Here is a 15,304-nt window from a genome sequence, read left to right as displayed (position 1 = left end):
TAATTACAATAATCCTGCAATGCTGCAAAGGATACAATTACGCACAACCTTTTCCTAATGAAATATAATAACGTACCTATTTTACTAAGAAAGACTATTTAAGCCAACAATCCTAAGCTTTCGTTGCTCTTTCAATTTTGATTAAACATTCTACGTAGCGCAGATGAAGCCCTAACGTAGCGCAGATGATTGTTTTGAATGTTAGGCAATAATATAGATGTTATCCCTTACTGAAATATGCATTAATAATTCTGTACAATAATCTTTTTCGTTAAACCCTACATTACGATCTCCTAGCCTAAATAAAACGAAGTTGTATCCTAATCAACGATTATCCAACGCCTCGTAGCACTCTCTTTGCAACAGATACCACCGAACAGCTTGTAAATATCTCGAATGATATGTACTATCTGAATCTATCTTCTAGGAGAAACATTCTTCTTAAATTATTACGATTCGTTGTTCTTCATTGCCCAGGATGATTTCACTAAAATAGAAAAGAAAACATCGTAATATATTAGTACAACGAATGTGATAAATTATGTGCTATCATTGCAACGACGCATGAAAACGTAATGTATAGAATGGTAAGAAAAGGTTTCAATGGTGAAACGAATTGTATAATTATAATACTGTAACTACCAAGTAATACGGCCTGGCCGTTCTTTTTGAATAAAAAAAATACTACAATTATCGGATAACTGTACGACGGAAAAAAAGATAAATTCTCTATACACACTTTCAAGCACTGTGTTACAACGATTTACGTTGTTATAACATTTACCTTTTACAATTTGCATCGATGAAATTATCCGTTGCATTAGATCGATGGATTGATCCCGCACTCTGTAAATAGGATGAGATGGATTAATTAAAATGATGATTGTTAAAAGAAAATTAGTTAGATATCAATTCAATTTAAACGATAAATACTTACACTGCTCTGCAATGGGGTCTGGATTCGAATGTATTGTTCGAATGTGGGTGTACGAGGTAATCCGAAACCCTCGGGCGGACAGGACGCAAAACAGGACGGAGTGGATACTCTAGGTTTCAGAGCTACCAAGCCGTCAGCTTGAGACCCTCCAGAGGAACATAGGGACTTGAGCGCAGAGCAAATTGAATCCGTATTCTGTAAATAGGATAAAATGATAAAATGAACTTTAGAATGAAATGATATGTAATTACGCAACGCCATGCCGGACTACAACACGATCCAATACAACACGTGGACATCAGACACTACAACAACAATTTCATAACTCAATGTTCCGCAACGTCAGCAGACGGATGCTCCCGTGTTATACATCTCGATAGACCCATAAACCTAAGTTAGTCTGGTATTGATAGTTGAATAAAATACTCATTATTATATACTTACTCCTTGTATGACGAGACGAGCTTCATATTGCGAATTCGTTTCAAAAATTCAGTTTGTTCGCACAACTGTCCAGTACCTCCTTGGAAGCGTCGGTCGGACAACGATGAGCGCATGATGAACATCTGCTGTCGAAAGATTAGGTAGAATTAATTATTGTTTTAATGGTAGAAATAATAATTATATTATAAATTTGCTTATCTATGCTAACAACATTAAACTATTCAATAGTCCCAATCCATCACACGGTGGATGCCACGTATAATGAGCACTACAGTGTTTTTCCAGATTACGGTAAACCAAAAGGACATTTTGCAACGGATTGTACAATAATCAATCCAACCTTAAAATAGGTTGAACTCCAGATCACATACGACAGAATCGCAATCCAAATGCATTTCACGGAGTGTCGCAGATAGCGATCCGGAAAGTGAACATAACACCACAAACATGCCGTAAGCTCATCCTCGGGTCACGGAAACGTACTGTTCACACAATAATAATTAAGAACAGTGTCTTATCTTTCATTCCGAACGGCCAGGGAAAAGTTAGAATAGTTAGGAATAGTTACAATTCCGCTTTGGTTCCCGAATCAAAATTATTTCACACTTCCACCACTGTGATGCAAAGATTTATTTAGTTATCATATTTACCTTTTACGATCTGCAACGATGAATTTATTCGTTGTATTAGATCAAACAGCCAGAGGTATTAGATCAAACAGCCGTTGGATTAGTTCAAACAACAGATTTCGTGTTCTGTAAATAGGATGAAATTATAAGAGGATAAGATAATTAAATAGATAATTTATAATAATATATTAATTACACATTAAGTAAAAGTAAAATGATATTTACTTACTTTTAAGCTATGCTTCTGTCCTCGTTGTACGCAGCTGAAGCATATGCTTCCGTATGTCCAATGTTGGGTATGTGGGCTAGTCCAACCCTTTGGGCTGTGAGTTCGCGATCCGCTATGCTGCGCCAATCTGGCGCGATGGACTGGAGATCCAGGAGTGTCGCCGGTTGCTGCAACGAGTGCAGCGGAAGACGGCATTGCGGGTGTCGCGATCGTTCCGGACCACGCGGAACGAGACGGCGGTGATGCTGTCGGGTTTGCTGCCGATCTGCTTACTGGTGGACGAAGACCACCGCGTCTACCAGCGCCTTCGAGGAGCCGACGGAGCAGCAACAGTGAGCAGCAGTGAGGTGCGCCGCGAGGAACGGGAGCGGACGTTGCAGCTGTGGCAGGAGCGGTGGGATGCGGATGCATCGTGCAGCGACGCCAGCCGCTTCACCAGATGGGCGCACCGCACCATTCCGGACGTTAGGGCATGGCAGTCCCGGAATCACGGAGACGTGACTTTCCAGCAGTTGCAGGTACTCTCTGGGCACGGATTATTCCGTGAGTACCTGTGCCGATTGGGTTTCACGTCGTCCCCGGTCTGTCGCCGATGCCCTGGGGTGGTGGAGTCGGTGGAACACGCTGTCTATCATTGTACGCGTTTTGCCGCAACCCGACAGGAGCTCCAGAGTCCGGAGCAACTATCGTACTACCGGAAATCCCCTGTTGAAAGAAAAGGCAGAATTTAGATAATGTGGTGCTGGTAGGAATAATAATCATGTTTAAAAAGTGGGTATATATGCAAGCAACCTAATACTATGTGGTTGAAACAACCCTTCACACGGTTGATGCCATGTACAATGAGTAACACTTTAACCACAGTGCTTTTACAGACTACAATAAACCAATGGTAATTTGGCAAGGGATTGAACGATAATTGACCCACGCTAAAAGAAAGTTTAACCACGGATCACACACGACGGAACCGCAATCCGAATTCTGAAAACGGAGCGTCGCGGATAGCAATTCGGAAAGCGAACATAACAAAGCAAACGTACAAAAAGCTCACTATCAAGTCACGGAAACTCACTATCCAATCCACACACGGATATTGAAGAACAGCGTCTTCTCTATCATTCAGAAAGGTCATGGAGGAGACAATATTTGCTGTGGTTCCCGAATTAGAATCATCTCACTCGGTCGAGGAATCGTTCACCTAACCTAACTTTGCACCCACAACACCAAACTAAGCGTTGATAATATAATAGATTTATTGCGGTTAAAACCGCAAATTAATGCACAACTGTGTTGATATAACACTAGTAAATCACTTCCCACTTGATTTTACACTATTTTCAGCGATAATGGTATCAAAATAGAACCAGATTCAAATTAGGGGATTTTTGTATGGACTGAAAGCAAAATTAGGAGATTCATCTTCTGTGTGTGCGAGTGCGCGTTTGCAGCACAAGGATCTCGATAACCCCACTTTTCCACCCACAATAGCTTAAAACTATCCACAACACATTCTGGAACACATTGTATAACACTTCCACTAATTAATTAACTATATTTACCATATAAAAACGATTTAACTTACCCAAGATCTTATCCGTCGATGCCGGCACTGAAACTGTACCGGAACACGCCAATGCGTAGAGTTTTACGGCGTTTCTTGTATCTTCGGCGACGGCGCAGATGCTGGGATGGTTCCGACTTACATTTGAATCCGTGCGGAACAATTGTTTTGCTAAAAAGATATAAAATTTAAGTGCGGATTCGCGATTGTTATTGTTTTGCTTACCGGCTTCCTTGGACTTGTCAAATTTTCAGCAACTCGCGTTTCATATGCACCAACACAAACATACACGTGAAATCACTGTGTACAGACACGTTCGGGTGGATCGAAACTGGTCGTTGGTCGTCTTTAGAGTAGGACCGACATATTCGAGAAAGAGAGGGCAATATGAAATCTTGTGTGCGACCAGAAATGTGTGGACCAAGAGAGGTGCGCGGGTTGAGGAACGTGTGAAAAACTACTCGAAATGTCTAGGGGGAATATAAACAAAGGGCGCAAAACAGCTGTCTAGGGCTTCGCTTCGCGCGTTTAAATGGCAAGGATTAAAGGACCAAAGGTTTATTAAATCACCCCCAGCCGGTCAGCTCATCATGCAGTGAATTACTCTAACAACGGTTCGGTGGCTCGAGTGGAGCTGATAAAGCAACCGTTCAATGGTTCTACGTTGGACGCCGGTCCAGCATCTGTATCTGGATGGTTCACGTAAGTTTCGGGTGCATCGGGAGCTAGTTTCCAAACTTGCCATCCATCAACTCGAAGCGGTACGCTTTCTGTACACTCAGCTGCGTGAGGTAAGCGAAATGAGACCTTTCCTCGGTCCGGAATGATTCATCCGCTGTGGACACTTTTATTGCAGTATACCGGAATTTTCTTGAACGATGAATCAGGCCTCGGTAAGTGTTACCAGACGGTAGCATTCCTATCTGCGCTGTCTGTAGCTGAAGATCGATCGCTAATCTTGTGCCCCGATTGCGATCGACTGTACCACTGGACGTACCATCTGGATGCGTTGGCACCTTCGTTACGCAGCAAAGTGCACCTAAAATCGTACCTGGATGTGGGCGAAGAACAATCGACACTGCGGGGAATCGATTGGCAGTACGTAGTGGTGGACGAGACTCGGCAGTTTATGAGCGATAAGCAGCTGGAAACGCTTCGTTCACTGGCGGTGAAGCGATACATCTTTGTTTGCTCCATTGACGTGCTCGACCGGCTGGATGTGTTGATAAAGCGACTAGATTTTTGTTACCCACGAGATACGAACCATCTTCGAACGGTGATCGAACAGCAACACAAGCGACGATCGCAAAGAGATAGTTATAAGCTGTATCTATGTGCGAGACGATTTATCATAAGACGCTACGCCAGCAACTATCGCCAAACGCTTCCACTCATTGAAAGGGGACGGTTTGTGGAAAGCTATCACGCGTGGAGTATAGCGAATGGAATAGAAATTTCAGCTACTGTAACATCCCCACGGGAACGTTCTGAAGAGCGTAACAATCGTACCGAATCGAGCGGAGAAAAAACACCGAGTAAAAAAATGACACCGGAAGCAATGGGTCTTGAACGAACCAGAGAGATTGATGATACAACACGCTCCCCGGTTCGCTGTGGACGGCTGGAAATGACGCAAGAGAACTCCCCGGATCAACCGTTTGAAGCGGTTCCACTACACTACACCGATAGCGAACCATTGTTCGAACCGAACGAAACAAACACAGAGCTTATGCCAGCTTTACGTGTCGAATCGGACACACCTTCAGAAAACAATTCCATTCCGGAGACGGGTTTGTCAACCATCCCGGAAACGGCATCCGACTCCCAGGGTTACGTACAGTTCGGTCAGGAGATATCCAGCCATGCGTACTCCTCGTCCCAACCGTTTCAACCGACACTCGCAACGGAACGGTATCGATTCCCGATCGAAAAGTTCCTCCGGAGCCAGGGCCAGCTAAAATCCTCCAGTTCATCGCTGAGTGTGGAAAGCATACCAAACGGACAACCGATTCCACCGGTAGCCGAAATCGTGATAAGCTCTTCCGATTCACAGCAGCGCTCAAAATCGCCTGCACTGTTCGATGATTCGGACCATGATACGAAATCTTTGAATTCCTGCACCTCCGACACAGAGGATGACATATCGCTGATGGAGCTGTTGGGCTCGTCTCGCACAGTTGCGCCGATCGGTAGGACCGGGGAGAGAATGCCGTCGCCCAGTGTAGCGCTCCGTAGACTACCGTCCATCAGTACCCCGATATCGAAGCTAATGTTCGGTCCACTGGCAAATGGACAATGTGAATCGCAACCGGAACCGAGCAACATTTCGTCGGTGGACATGTTTGCCGATTCCCTAGTCACCGGCGAGAATGTGGATAATGTGTTTGAAATTACGAAAAATAACGCTTTCCCAAATCGAATCGTGGTGCACGGGGAGGCGGATGGTAATGCTTCCTTGACGCTGGTGAACCTGGATGATTCCACCGACGAGGATGTTCAGTTTGTGGATGAAACGATCGGACGTATTATAAATCTCGCGAATGATACTGTTAGCACACCGAAATCGGACGTCCTGAATCGGGCCATCGTGTGTCAAACGACACCCCCGAGCGGTGCATTACATCAGGGCCATTCTCCCGGCCGTGGATGGTTGGGAAAAAGCCTTCGGACGGTGTCCGTTTCACCCGGTAGTGGAAAGAACACACCCAGCACTAGTAGACAGTCACCTAACCGGCGGGGAGGTAGTGGCAGTGGAGGCAGTAGAGGTAACGCCATTCCCAAAGGAATGACACCGATTGTGCGGGTCGCTAAAAGGCGCCGCAAGCTGGACGAATTGTTTCAAACTGTTGATGATACGAAGAGAGGCCGTACCAGCCAGCGGAGGGGCTCGAGAAGATGATCGAAAGGCCAATGGATATTTTTAAATATGTGTTTAGCAATTCAATTACTTTAATGTTCGTAAGTAAGATTATACTCTACGTTAACGTTTTAGGTATTTTTCGTGTATAGTTTTCGTGCTCTTTTATAGATTTTACCAAGGACTCTAGGTAGATTTAGTTAGGCATGACATATTTGGAGGCAAGATGAAGCAATAATGCAGACGAACAAATGAAATGCGAAGAGAGTAGAGGTACAGACATACTTTTATGTTCCATTTTATGGAGTGAGCAGCTTTGAATTCCCCGCAAGGTAATGTATTCGTATACGTTATAGTTTAGTTTTATCACAATGGATTTCCTTCGCATCGAAAGCATTCATAATAATACCATGATGAACTTTATGATTCAAATAACGCTAGTTTACACACCTTCGCGCTTTTATTATTATTTTTGTAGCCATACATAAGTTCCATGTCCGAACTCCTTCTGCGTAAACTGTTGCTTCAAGTACTTCATGATAGCTTGCCGTTGAAATTGGACCTCCCGTTGACAGAACCGACCGAAGAAGAAGGGACACTGGTAGTGCACCGTCTCCTCACAGTATGTATCATGCTGATGGACGCGTGACATCTTAATCTCACCCTTTGAGTTCACTGGTAAAAAGAAAAGGGAAAACAAAATGGGACCAACAATTATATTTTCGTTCTTGCAGGGGGCCACAATCCATACCGACCGCAAAACAAACCGAACAGAAAGCACGTTCGGTGCGTGGAAGCAACCGAATATTGGCCACCTTCCGATTCTGGTAGCTTCCGCACGGAGTAATGTCCGATGGCGGTGTTAAATGTGTACGGCCAGTGTGATAACCGTTCGTCGTACTCGACCGTATACTTCCAGTGCTCAAAGTTCCCGTGATCGGCAAGCACACGGAAGTTTAGTCTGGAATTATAAAGCCCCGATTATCGTCCTATCAATTCCAACCGGAAGGGATCGATTTGGAAGTGTGCGGTCGTCACTTACATGGTAGGGTTAAGTTTTTTCATGCGACTAAAATCGGCCACAAACTCCCACACGTCTTCCGGTTTGGTGTGCGGGATCACGGTGCTGAACTGGTACTTATGGTAAAATGATGACAGGAAGTAGTATAGCACGACCACGATCGCTACCGTGACGAATGTGCGACGCTTTGCCCAACGTACGGCGATCGACATCTTGTCACGGTCACTTCACACGGTCTCGATACTTTAATATGAATTCTGCAGGTCAAGCTGAAACGTAACACAGCTCAGCGTCCACTGGCAAACAGCAACGTGCCGCGGTCCTCAGATTGCCAGAGGCAGAAAGAAACGCACACACGTTTTCTTCAAACATGGAATCAACATTTGTTTCGCATATGGATGATTTTCGTGCTTACATTAGCGTTGCTCTTGCAACTCCTCCTTATCGTTCTCTCCGGATGCTGTGCGTGCGGGTGTGTGTGCGAGTGTATTCGTGTCAGCGAGGGTGCGGATGTAAAAGATAAACAAAAGGGCCTACAGTGGGAAACGCATTTTAGGTACCAGGTACCGAAAGTGGATATTAAAACCGATGTATCCCATCAATAGGTGCCACAAAAGTTGACAAAACGCTGACAAATTTGTCAAGTGACAAAATCAGGTTGTCAACTGCAAAAAAAACACTATACCCTTGCCGGGCACACAATTGTTTTTCAGATTCAAACTTTCCGTCGGTTGGTACGAAATTCCATACATTACCAGCTGTTTTCAGATTTACGATACCAGGAGAGCATCCACGGAAGAGGTAGCACCTTGTACAGCAATTTTGCTCGAAAACCGCCGAAAGGTATGCAATATTTAAACATTAACTTTCCCGTTGGTCGAGTCAAATTTTGCAGCAATTTTGCTCAAAAAACACCGAAAGGTATGCAATGTTTAAACACTAACTTTCCCGTTGGTCGTGAAAAATTTCTTCGAAAACTACCAGTTTTTGAATGTATAGTACCAGGAGAGCATGCACGGAAGAGGTAGCTCCTGGTATTGCGCCGTAAGGTATGCAATGTGTATACACTAACTTTGCAACCAATTTTCCGCCGTAAGGTATGCAATGTTTAAACAGTAACTTTGAAACCAATTTTCCGCCGTAGGGTATGCAATGTTTATACACTAACTTTTCATACAAACCAGCTGTTTTCAGATTTCCGATACCAGGAGAGCATGTTTTTCAAGAGGTAACACCTGGTACCAGGATGTTGCACAACATATGTTGCACAACACATGTTGCGCAACATATGTTGCACAACACATGTTGCGCAACATATGTTGCACAGCATCTGGCATGCAACATATGTCGCGCAACATATGTTGCGCAACATCTGGCATGCAACATTTGGCATGCAACATCTTACATGCAACAACTTGGGATTGCAACTTACCTCTTGAAAAACATGCTCTCCTGGTATCGGAAATCTGAAAACAGCTGGTTTTGTATGGAAAGTTAGTATTTAAACATTGCATACCCTTCGGCGGATTTCGAGCAAAATTGCTGTACTAGGTGCTACCTCTTCCGTGGATGCTTTCCTGGTATCGGCAATCTGAAAACAGCTGGTTTGTATGGAATTTCGTACCAGCCGACGGAAAGTTTAAGCGAGATGAAGGATGCTTTTCGTTTCATCCATCTTCCTTACGCTAGCGATCGCTCTCACGGGTTTGATAGTATGCAATAGCAATGGTGATGGGCAAATTTAACCTAAGCTGCAGATGTCACCTCTTGAAAAACATGCTCTCCTGGTATCGGAAATCTGAAATACAATTGTGTAGTTTTTCGCAGTTGACAAGCTGATTTTGTCACTTGATAAATTCGTCAGCATTCTGTCAACTCTCGTGCCCCGCACCTAATGATGTTATTTTGTCTTACAGTAATAATTATGTTATCATCAAAACATTAATTTGCGTTGCGGCCTGTAGACACATTTTGAAGATGACTGTAGAGATTTTGTAGCTTTGACCAGTACTTGATGTTCACGACAAACAAAACATCGCAAAAACATCGCGAATTTGAAAATACTTTTATTCAGCTACACACATTGGACTATTGCTTACTTTTTTAACTTTATTTTCATTTTTACTCCCTAAATCAATAGAAATTTATATTCATTTCAAATTTTATTTGTCATATGAGATATGTTGCAAGATGCGAGATAAACTTTCGAACCGTTGCGCCGTGTGGTGCATTACGGAAGATGTCCTGATCACAATATCAGGACTCGTTGAGGCCTGACTAGGACTAAAAACGGTAGTCGTAATCTGCTCGTCGGTCTTGGACATGTTTGTACAGGAAACAGGTTCTATAAGTAGTTATGTAACCCATTTGACTACATAAATGAAAACGTGAAGAATTCTTGGGGATTTTGTCAGAACGTACCAACCAAGAGGAAGTCAAGCGATAGAAAGTGGTAAAAAATGCTTTCCGTTTGATCGGAAATACTTACACTAATGATGTGACTTCTGTTTTTGATAATGATGTGATATTGATTAAGAATAAACGAATTTACGGATTAAACTTGTGATAGCAGAGCGATCGTGAACGTTCCCAGTCTCTAACAAAATGTGCCTGATGAAATAATTGTCGACGTGTGTTGGAAAAGCATTTTATTAGTAGTAGCATTTGCGTTAGAACAAGTTCACTAATCGTTCACTGCACTTTTACACTCGCAAGCACTCCACACTGCACCCGCTGAGAACCGCTTCCGAGCCACGGATGTCCAGTCACAACTCTTGAGTAGCTAACAGTACAGACAAGAATTGCGTTTGGACAATCAGAGCTAGAAAATGTTGATGTTGCTGAATGATGTTGGTTGTTCGCAGTTTTTTTTTGCCATCAAACCGCCCGGCACTGTTAAACCACCGACGATTATCTGTCAGCATAGATACGAAACGATTTTACACATTTACCAAATGTCCTTTACCGGCACCGTGTTATATTCCCATCTGGTTGCTTCACAAACAAAAAACAAAAAAAAAATCGCATTACATTCTTTTGATTATGGAAAAAAACCTCTTCAAACATAAAAACCAATCCAATTTACTTGCAAAAAGTGAAAACCGAACCAACACATACACACACAAACACGCACACCGTTGCCAGAGTCAGCGGAAAATCCGTCGGTCGTAAACTGTGAAGCACCAATTTTGCTGCCCCAAAGGCAAGGGCAGTGGGCATTATCGTTAAACTGGTCCCTCCTATCCATCCCTTGCCCCTGCCGCCCGTTATCAGCTGTGGAACACTCCATGCTGTGAAGCGAAGCCACTCCGTGGGCTGAATGAGGGTGGCCACCACGGGCACCCACTGTGGGTAGACAAATAAACGCAATCCGCTTTACCAGAGGTTTTCCGGGGTGGGCTGTTTTTTTTACTGTCCTGTGTTACTGCGTTCCCGTTCACCGAGGTTGCCGGTTGTCTGTTCATTGTCCCGGTACAGGGTGGGAGGGGTGGCTGGTGGAACGATTGTCATCGGCGATGAAATGAAAAATCCGTCCAAATAGCCGCCCTGAAACGGATGCGGACACACGGTTGATCTGGAAAATCTGAAAATAAAAAACAAATGCGAAGAGACAAAAAGCCTTGATAGCAAAACCCAGATAGTCGACAGGTTGGTTTCCAAAAGTCACTCCAATAGAGCGACTCCTTTTTTCTCTCCTCGGTGAACTCTCCTGCGCACTCGTTTTCAGTCCATTACAATGTCGCCCGGTGTCTTGGAGATGGCTGGTGGCGTTTATCGTTACCGCTGGCCGTGTCCTAGCGAAAGGGTTTCCACGTTCCAAGTGGCTGTGTGGAAATCTCCCAGGGACCACCGTCGAAACAACCATCACCTCCACAAGCGACAAGTCACGTTGAGGCACACCCCTTCCATCCGGTATCGGAGGCCGGGGGATTATCTAAGCTGGGTTTGATTGCTTTTTCATTGTTGTGAAAGTTCTAAAACCAAGCGCGCGGGACTCCATCCCGGTCCCACGGGTCAAAGTTATGCAAGTGGTAGCGAAAGTTTGTTAAGCATCGGTGGGAGACGGTTGGAACCACTTCCGTCTTTGATCTTTGTTCTCGGCGATCCTTTCATCGCTAAATGGGTTCCTGCACTAGAAAGAAACTAAATGAGTTGCCTCTCAATTTCGACCGGGCCTGGCCGGGCGGGAAGCAAATATTCAAATAGCAATTGGTGAAATTTGCAACACTTACCCGGGCTTACTACCGAGCGAGCGAACGATTAATTAAAATTAATTGCACACTACGGGCAGCACCATCTGTGGAAGTTACACAATTAGAAAAGCTTCATCTTTGATTTGAGCTGCTGCTGGATGCATGCTTATAATTGCTTTCTTTCATGTACGCGAGATGGTGAAATTGCAATTAATATTGTCGCCTGTGTTGTACCACGGATACGTCAAATTTTAGTAACGTGACGATCTTGTTAACGATCGTGAGGCATGACGGCATGACGGAATAATAATAATTTACATTATGTTAATGATTTGCATAGTTAAAATAAGTCCTTGTTTTAGATTTGCTTAGAAGGAAACGGCTTGATACCCTTATGTACCATTTGAGACATCGTAGTAGGCAGTTCATTAGTTGACGGTGTTTATATCGACCAGGTTTCACCACCTTTGTGCGATTGAGAAGATTTCACGGTGACCTGTTATAGTTCGCGCTAAAACCTAGCAGCTTTTTAATGTTTGGATGTGGCAGGAACTAGGACTAGAACTACTTACTTATTGGGAACCCTTGCATACACAATCCCTTAGGTATATGATGATCATTTTAATTCTTCCCCCATGATGATGGCCTTATTATTGTGATAATAATTTTAGAAGCTCACGCGAACACTATTCCTGATATAAACTACCAGAGATAACCACTTATTTCAGTGTTCTAAAATGGAATACTCACATAATTAAATCATCATTTGATGTTAATTATCTTCCCAATTCGTCGTTTGATTGACAACAATGCGCAGGTTGCGTTAAGTTTTTGCAGAGGTTAAAAATTAGATAGGACTCACCCTGAAGGTGTTGCAAACTGTGTTAGGTGTTTGATAAAACCGTTTGTTGTTGTATCTTAAGTCAAAAATTTAGAATGTTTCAACCATATTGGGCATTATCTCTATATCACATGATATTATAGGATGGAATAAATATGAAAATATGTTGCCATATATTCGATTCACTTCCAAATCGTGTGCAAGATCAATAAACCATTCCTCTCAGTGTGTTACCGACAAAACGGTCAAAAATTCTTGCAATCTGTTATTCTCCCAGCACTGAATTGTGTATTGAGCATGGAAGATAGCAACAAAACAAAAAAAAACAGGAAGCAACATACAACAACAAAACCGATCACACAGCAGCGGGATTCAATGGCAAATGTTGTTTGCTACTGTTTTGCATTGTTTGCTTCCTAAATCAACACATTTCCGTTTCGCGGGTTCGCTCAACATTTGTGTGCATTGTGTAGTACAGCCGTGTACACACACACACACGTGGGCACATGGAGGGGCTGGTGGTAAGTGGTTAGTCACCGATTTGTTCCGAGAGTGGCGTGCAAAGAGGCAAGCAAACAAAAATTTTAAAATGTTTATCCAGAGTATTAGTTTATCTGTTTTGCTGTTCTTCGTTCCACGTTGATCGTGGCGTAAGCAGGGAACAGGACATGGGAAACATGATCCATGAAGCATATCGAGCGATGCATGGAGTTCTCCGCTAAGAACGAGGCTGGCCATAAGAAAAGCTTCCTTTTTTTGATACCCCGAAGCATGTAGACGACAACGGGACAGCTTGACCGTCTCGATTGTCATGCGCATGAGTTTATTTTGACAAAGAATATGGAACTGTCCCGCTATCGGCAAAAGGATAAGGACTTATCAAAGCTTTCAAATGTTATTTCCTTGTCGAACTGGAATGTCTAACTATAAAACTAAAAGGAAATCAATACTTGCTATTCCTTTTCGTATAAGAATTCTCTAGCAACTTCAATTGTATTACACACATTACATTTACAATAGTGCCATGACAATTTTGCTTATTTTCAATTCGCGCTTCACTCGTTTTCATTAACTTTTGTTTGATTTTAATTTACCACCGACATTGCATACATTCAGGCGCTCCGGTTCCAATCGGGTCCTGTTGTTTACTTTTGCGGCTTTATGGAGATGCCCATGTGCGCGCGTATGTGTGTGTGTAATACTCATATGATTGTGGCTTTGTGGTACTCAGGACGCGACATAGGAGTGCAAGCACAAAGACCCACGGTATGGGAAAAATGGAACCCAAACTGGGAATGAAATGATGGTGTACAAGGCGAGCCGCATCATCCGCCCACTGGTGCATTGTAATGTTGGCGATGGTCATGCTACCATGAAGGCTGAACTGTCCACATCGTCAACGGGAACGAGATTAATTGAAGCGAGAGCGTTTGGAAAATACGAATTGCCTATACCTTCGCATTGCAGTTGGAAACCCCCGGTATCGGAAAATCGGTCCACGCTCTAGTTCTTCCCGCCAACCTGGCCATTCCTTTCCACCGAGTGTTGGCGTGTGGGCGTGAAGTTTATTGAAAATTACGACGTTTCCTCGAGTGCAGCCACTGCCGCACACAAAACGACAACGTGACGATGATGTTGCTCGTGACATGAAAAGGGTACTGGTAGATTCGCTTTTCCGGTATCCCTGGGATGGATGGGCCGTGTTCGCTTTGTAACGATCGTCACATCACAATGGGATTGCTGGCAGCACCGACGCATCAGCTACTTCGCGTTTAGGTACGGTACGATTGTGTTGCGGGCAAATATACGGTTACAGGGCCAGTTGTAATTTGTTCTGCGTGTTCGTTACTCTGGTTGCATAAGTTTTCATTTTATATTTCCATCTTTCCTGATGGTATTGTTTTAGTCGAACGGGCGATAGGTCGGTTTATTTGCATTCGTCATGAAAGATTTAGAGGGAGTCTGGAGAAGGACATAAATATTAGCGATTATTACGTAAGGAGAGAACATAACAGAGCTGTAAGACCAAAAAAAAATGGGAAACAGAAACGGGAAGCTTAAGAACCATAATAATAGGCACAATAATAATCTACTTATTTTTCATTTTTAAGAAGTTTAATAATACGGGAAAGAAATAGTAAACCAGCGCATAAATGTCTACTTGCCCCGCGAAAACTCTCCACCAAAAGGAAAACTTACCTAATTTAAGATGAATTCATTAATGTGCCCCCGAAACAACCTGGCCGCCTGTTTGCTTCTTCGTTCAGCAATCAGTCCGATTAAAACCAGTCGATCCCAATCGATCCCGCTGGGAAACTTTTTAAATCAATGTTTTCGCATCTGCAGCCGCCAGTCGTTGATTGGCAGGTATCGACTTGCATGTTAATTAATTTCTTACGCACCAGAGAAAATTACCGTCGGGTAGATGAACCACCTACCGGGTCCGCGTCAAGGTTATTCCATCAATGTCCTCAGCTTAAGCTCATGCGGTCCGTGCGGACGTGCTACTTGCGATCGTTTCTCTCGTTTCTCTTTGCCCTGCTTCCGAGCAGCCGGAGAAGCTCGTTGAGATTTAATTTAAGACATTCGCCA

At 43.6% G+C, this 15,304-nt stretch overlaps 2 protein-coding genes and 1 long non-coding RNA gene across 4 annotated transcripts; 1 reads left to right on the top strand and 2 right to left on the bottom strand.

Moving 5' to 3' along the window:
• Positions 1–944: 944 nt before the first annotated feature.
• On the bottom strand, positions 945–4,011 carry LOC128304657 (uncharacterized). Of its 2 annotated transcripts, none has more exons than XR_008287418.1 (5): positions 3,822–4,011; positions 2,240–2,944; positions 2,032–2,136; positions 1,382–1,506; positions 945–1,132 (listed from the first exon to the last, which is right to left on the bottom strand). It is a non-coding gene; the product is annotated as an uncharacterized LOC128304657 (long non-coding RNA). The 2 variants fall into 2 exon arrangements; XR_008287417.1 differs by having other exon boundaries at positions 1,382–1,503.
• A 293-nt stretch (positions 4,012–4,304) lies between these two features.
• LOC128303479 (uncharacterized) lies at positions 4,305–7,061 on the top strand. The gene is made up of 2 exons (XM_053040446.1): positions 4,305–4,591; positions 4,657–7,061. Exons 1-2 carry the CDS (start codon positions 4,454–4,456, stop codon positions 6,697–6,699), a joined length of 2,181 nt encoding a protein of 726 aa, XP_052896406.1. The 5' UTR covers positions 4,305–4,453; the 3' UTR covers positions 6,700–7,061.
• Positions 7,062–7,123: 62 nt separating this feature from the next.
• LOC128303072 (uncharacterized) lies at positions 7,124–8,086 on the bottom strand. Its single transcript, XM_053039926.1, has 3 exons — positions 7,700–8,086; positions 7,413–7,618; positions 7,124–7,332 (listed from the first exon to the last, which is right to left on the bottom strand). Exons 1-3 carry the CDS (start codon positions 7,888–7,890, stop codon positions 7,124–7,126), a joined length of 606 nt encoding a protein of 201 aa, XP_052895886.1. The 5' UTR covers positions 7,891–8,086.
• Positions 8,087–15,304: the final 7,218 nt, after the last annotated feature.

Source organism: Anopheles moucheti, chromosome 3 (genome assembly GCF_943734755.1).
Source record: "Anopheles moucheti chromosome 3, idAnoMoucSN_F20_07, whole genome shotgun sequence".
Taxonomy (NCBI): Eukaryota; Metazoa; Arthropoda; class Insecta; order Diptera; family Culicidae; genus Anopheles; species Anopheles moucheti.
The sequence above is the reverse complement of the archived record's forward strand: the minus strand, read 5'-3'. Positions and strand labels throughout refer to the sequence as shown.

Coding starts and splice junctions, on each gene's coding strand:
- LOC128303072 (XM_053039926.1), bottom strand. CDS start 7,890: ATGTCGATCGCCGTACGTTGGGCAAAGCGTCGCACATTCGTCACGGTA. Junction 7,619..7,699: donor AAAAAACTTAACCCTACCAT/GTAAGTGACGAC, acceptor TTATAATTCCAG/ACTAAACTTCCGTGTGCTTG. Junction 7,333..7,412: donor TCTGTTCGGTTTGTTTTGCG/GTCGGTATGGAT, acceptor TCTTTTTACCAG/TGAACTCAAAGGGTGAGATT.
- LOC128303479 (XM_053040446.1), top strand. CDS start 4,454: ATGGTTCTACGTTGGACGCCGGTCCAGCATCTGTATCTGGATGGTTCA. Junction 4,592..4,656: donor TGTACACTCAGCTGCGTGAG/GTAAGCGAAATG, acceptor CTTTTATTGCAG/TATACCGGAATTTTCTTGAA.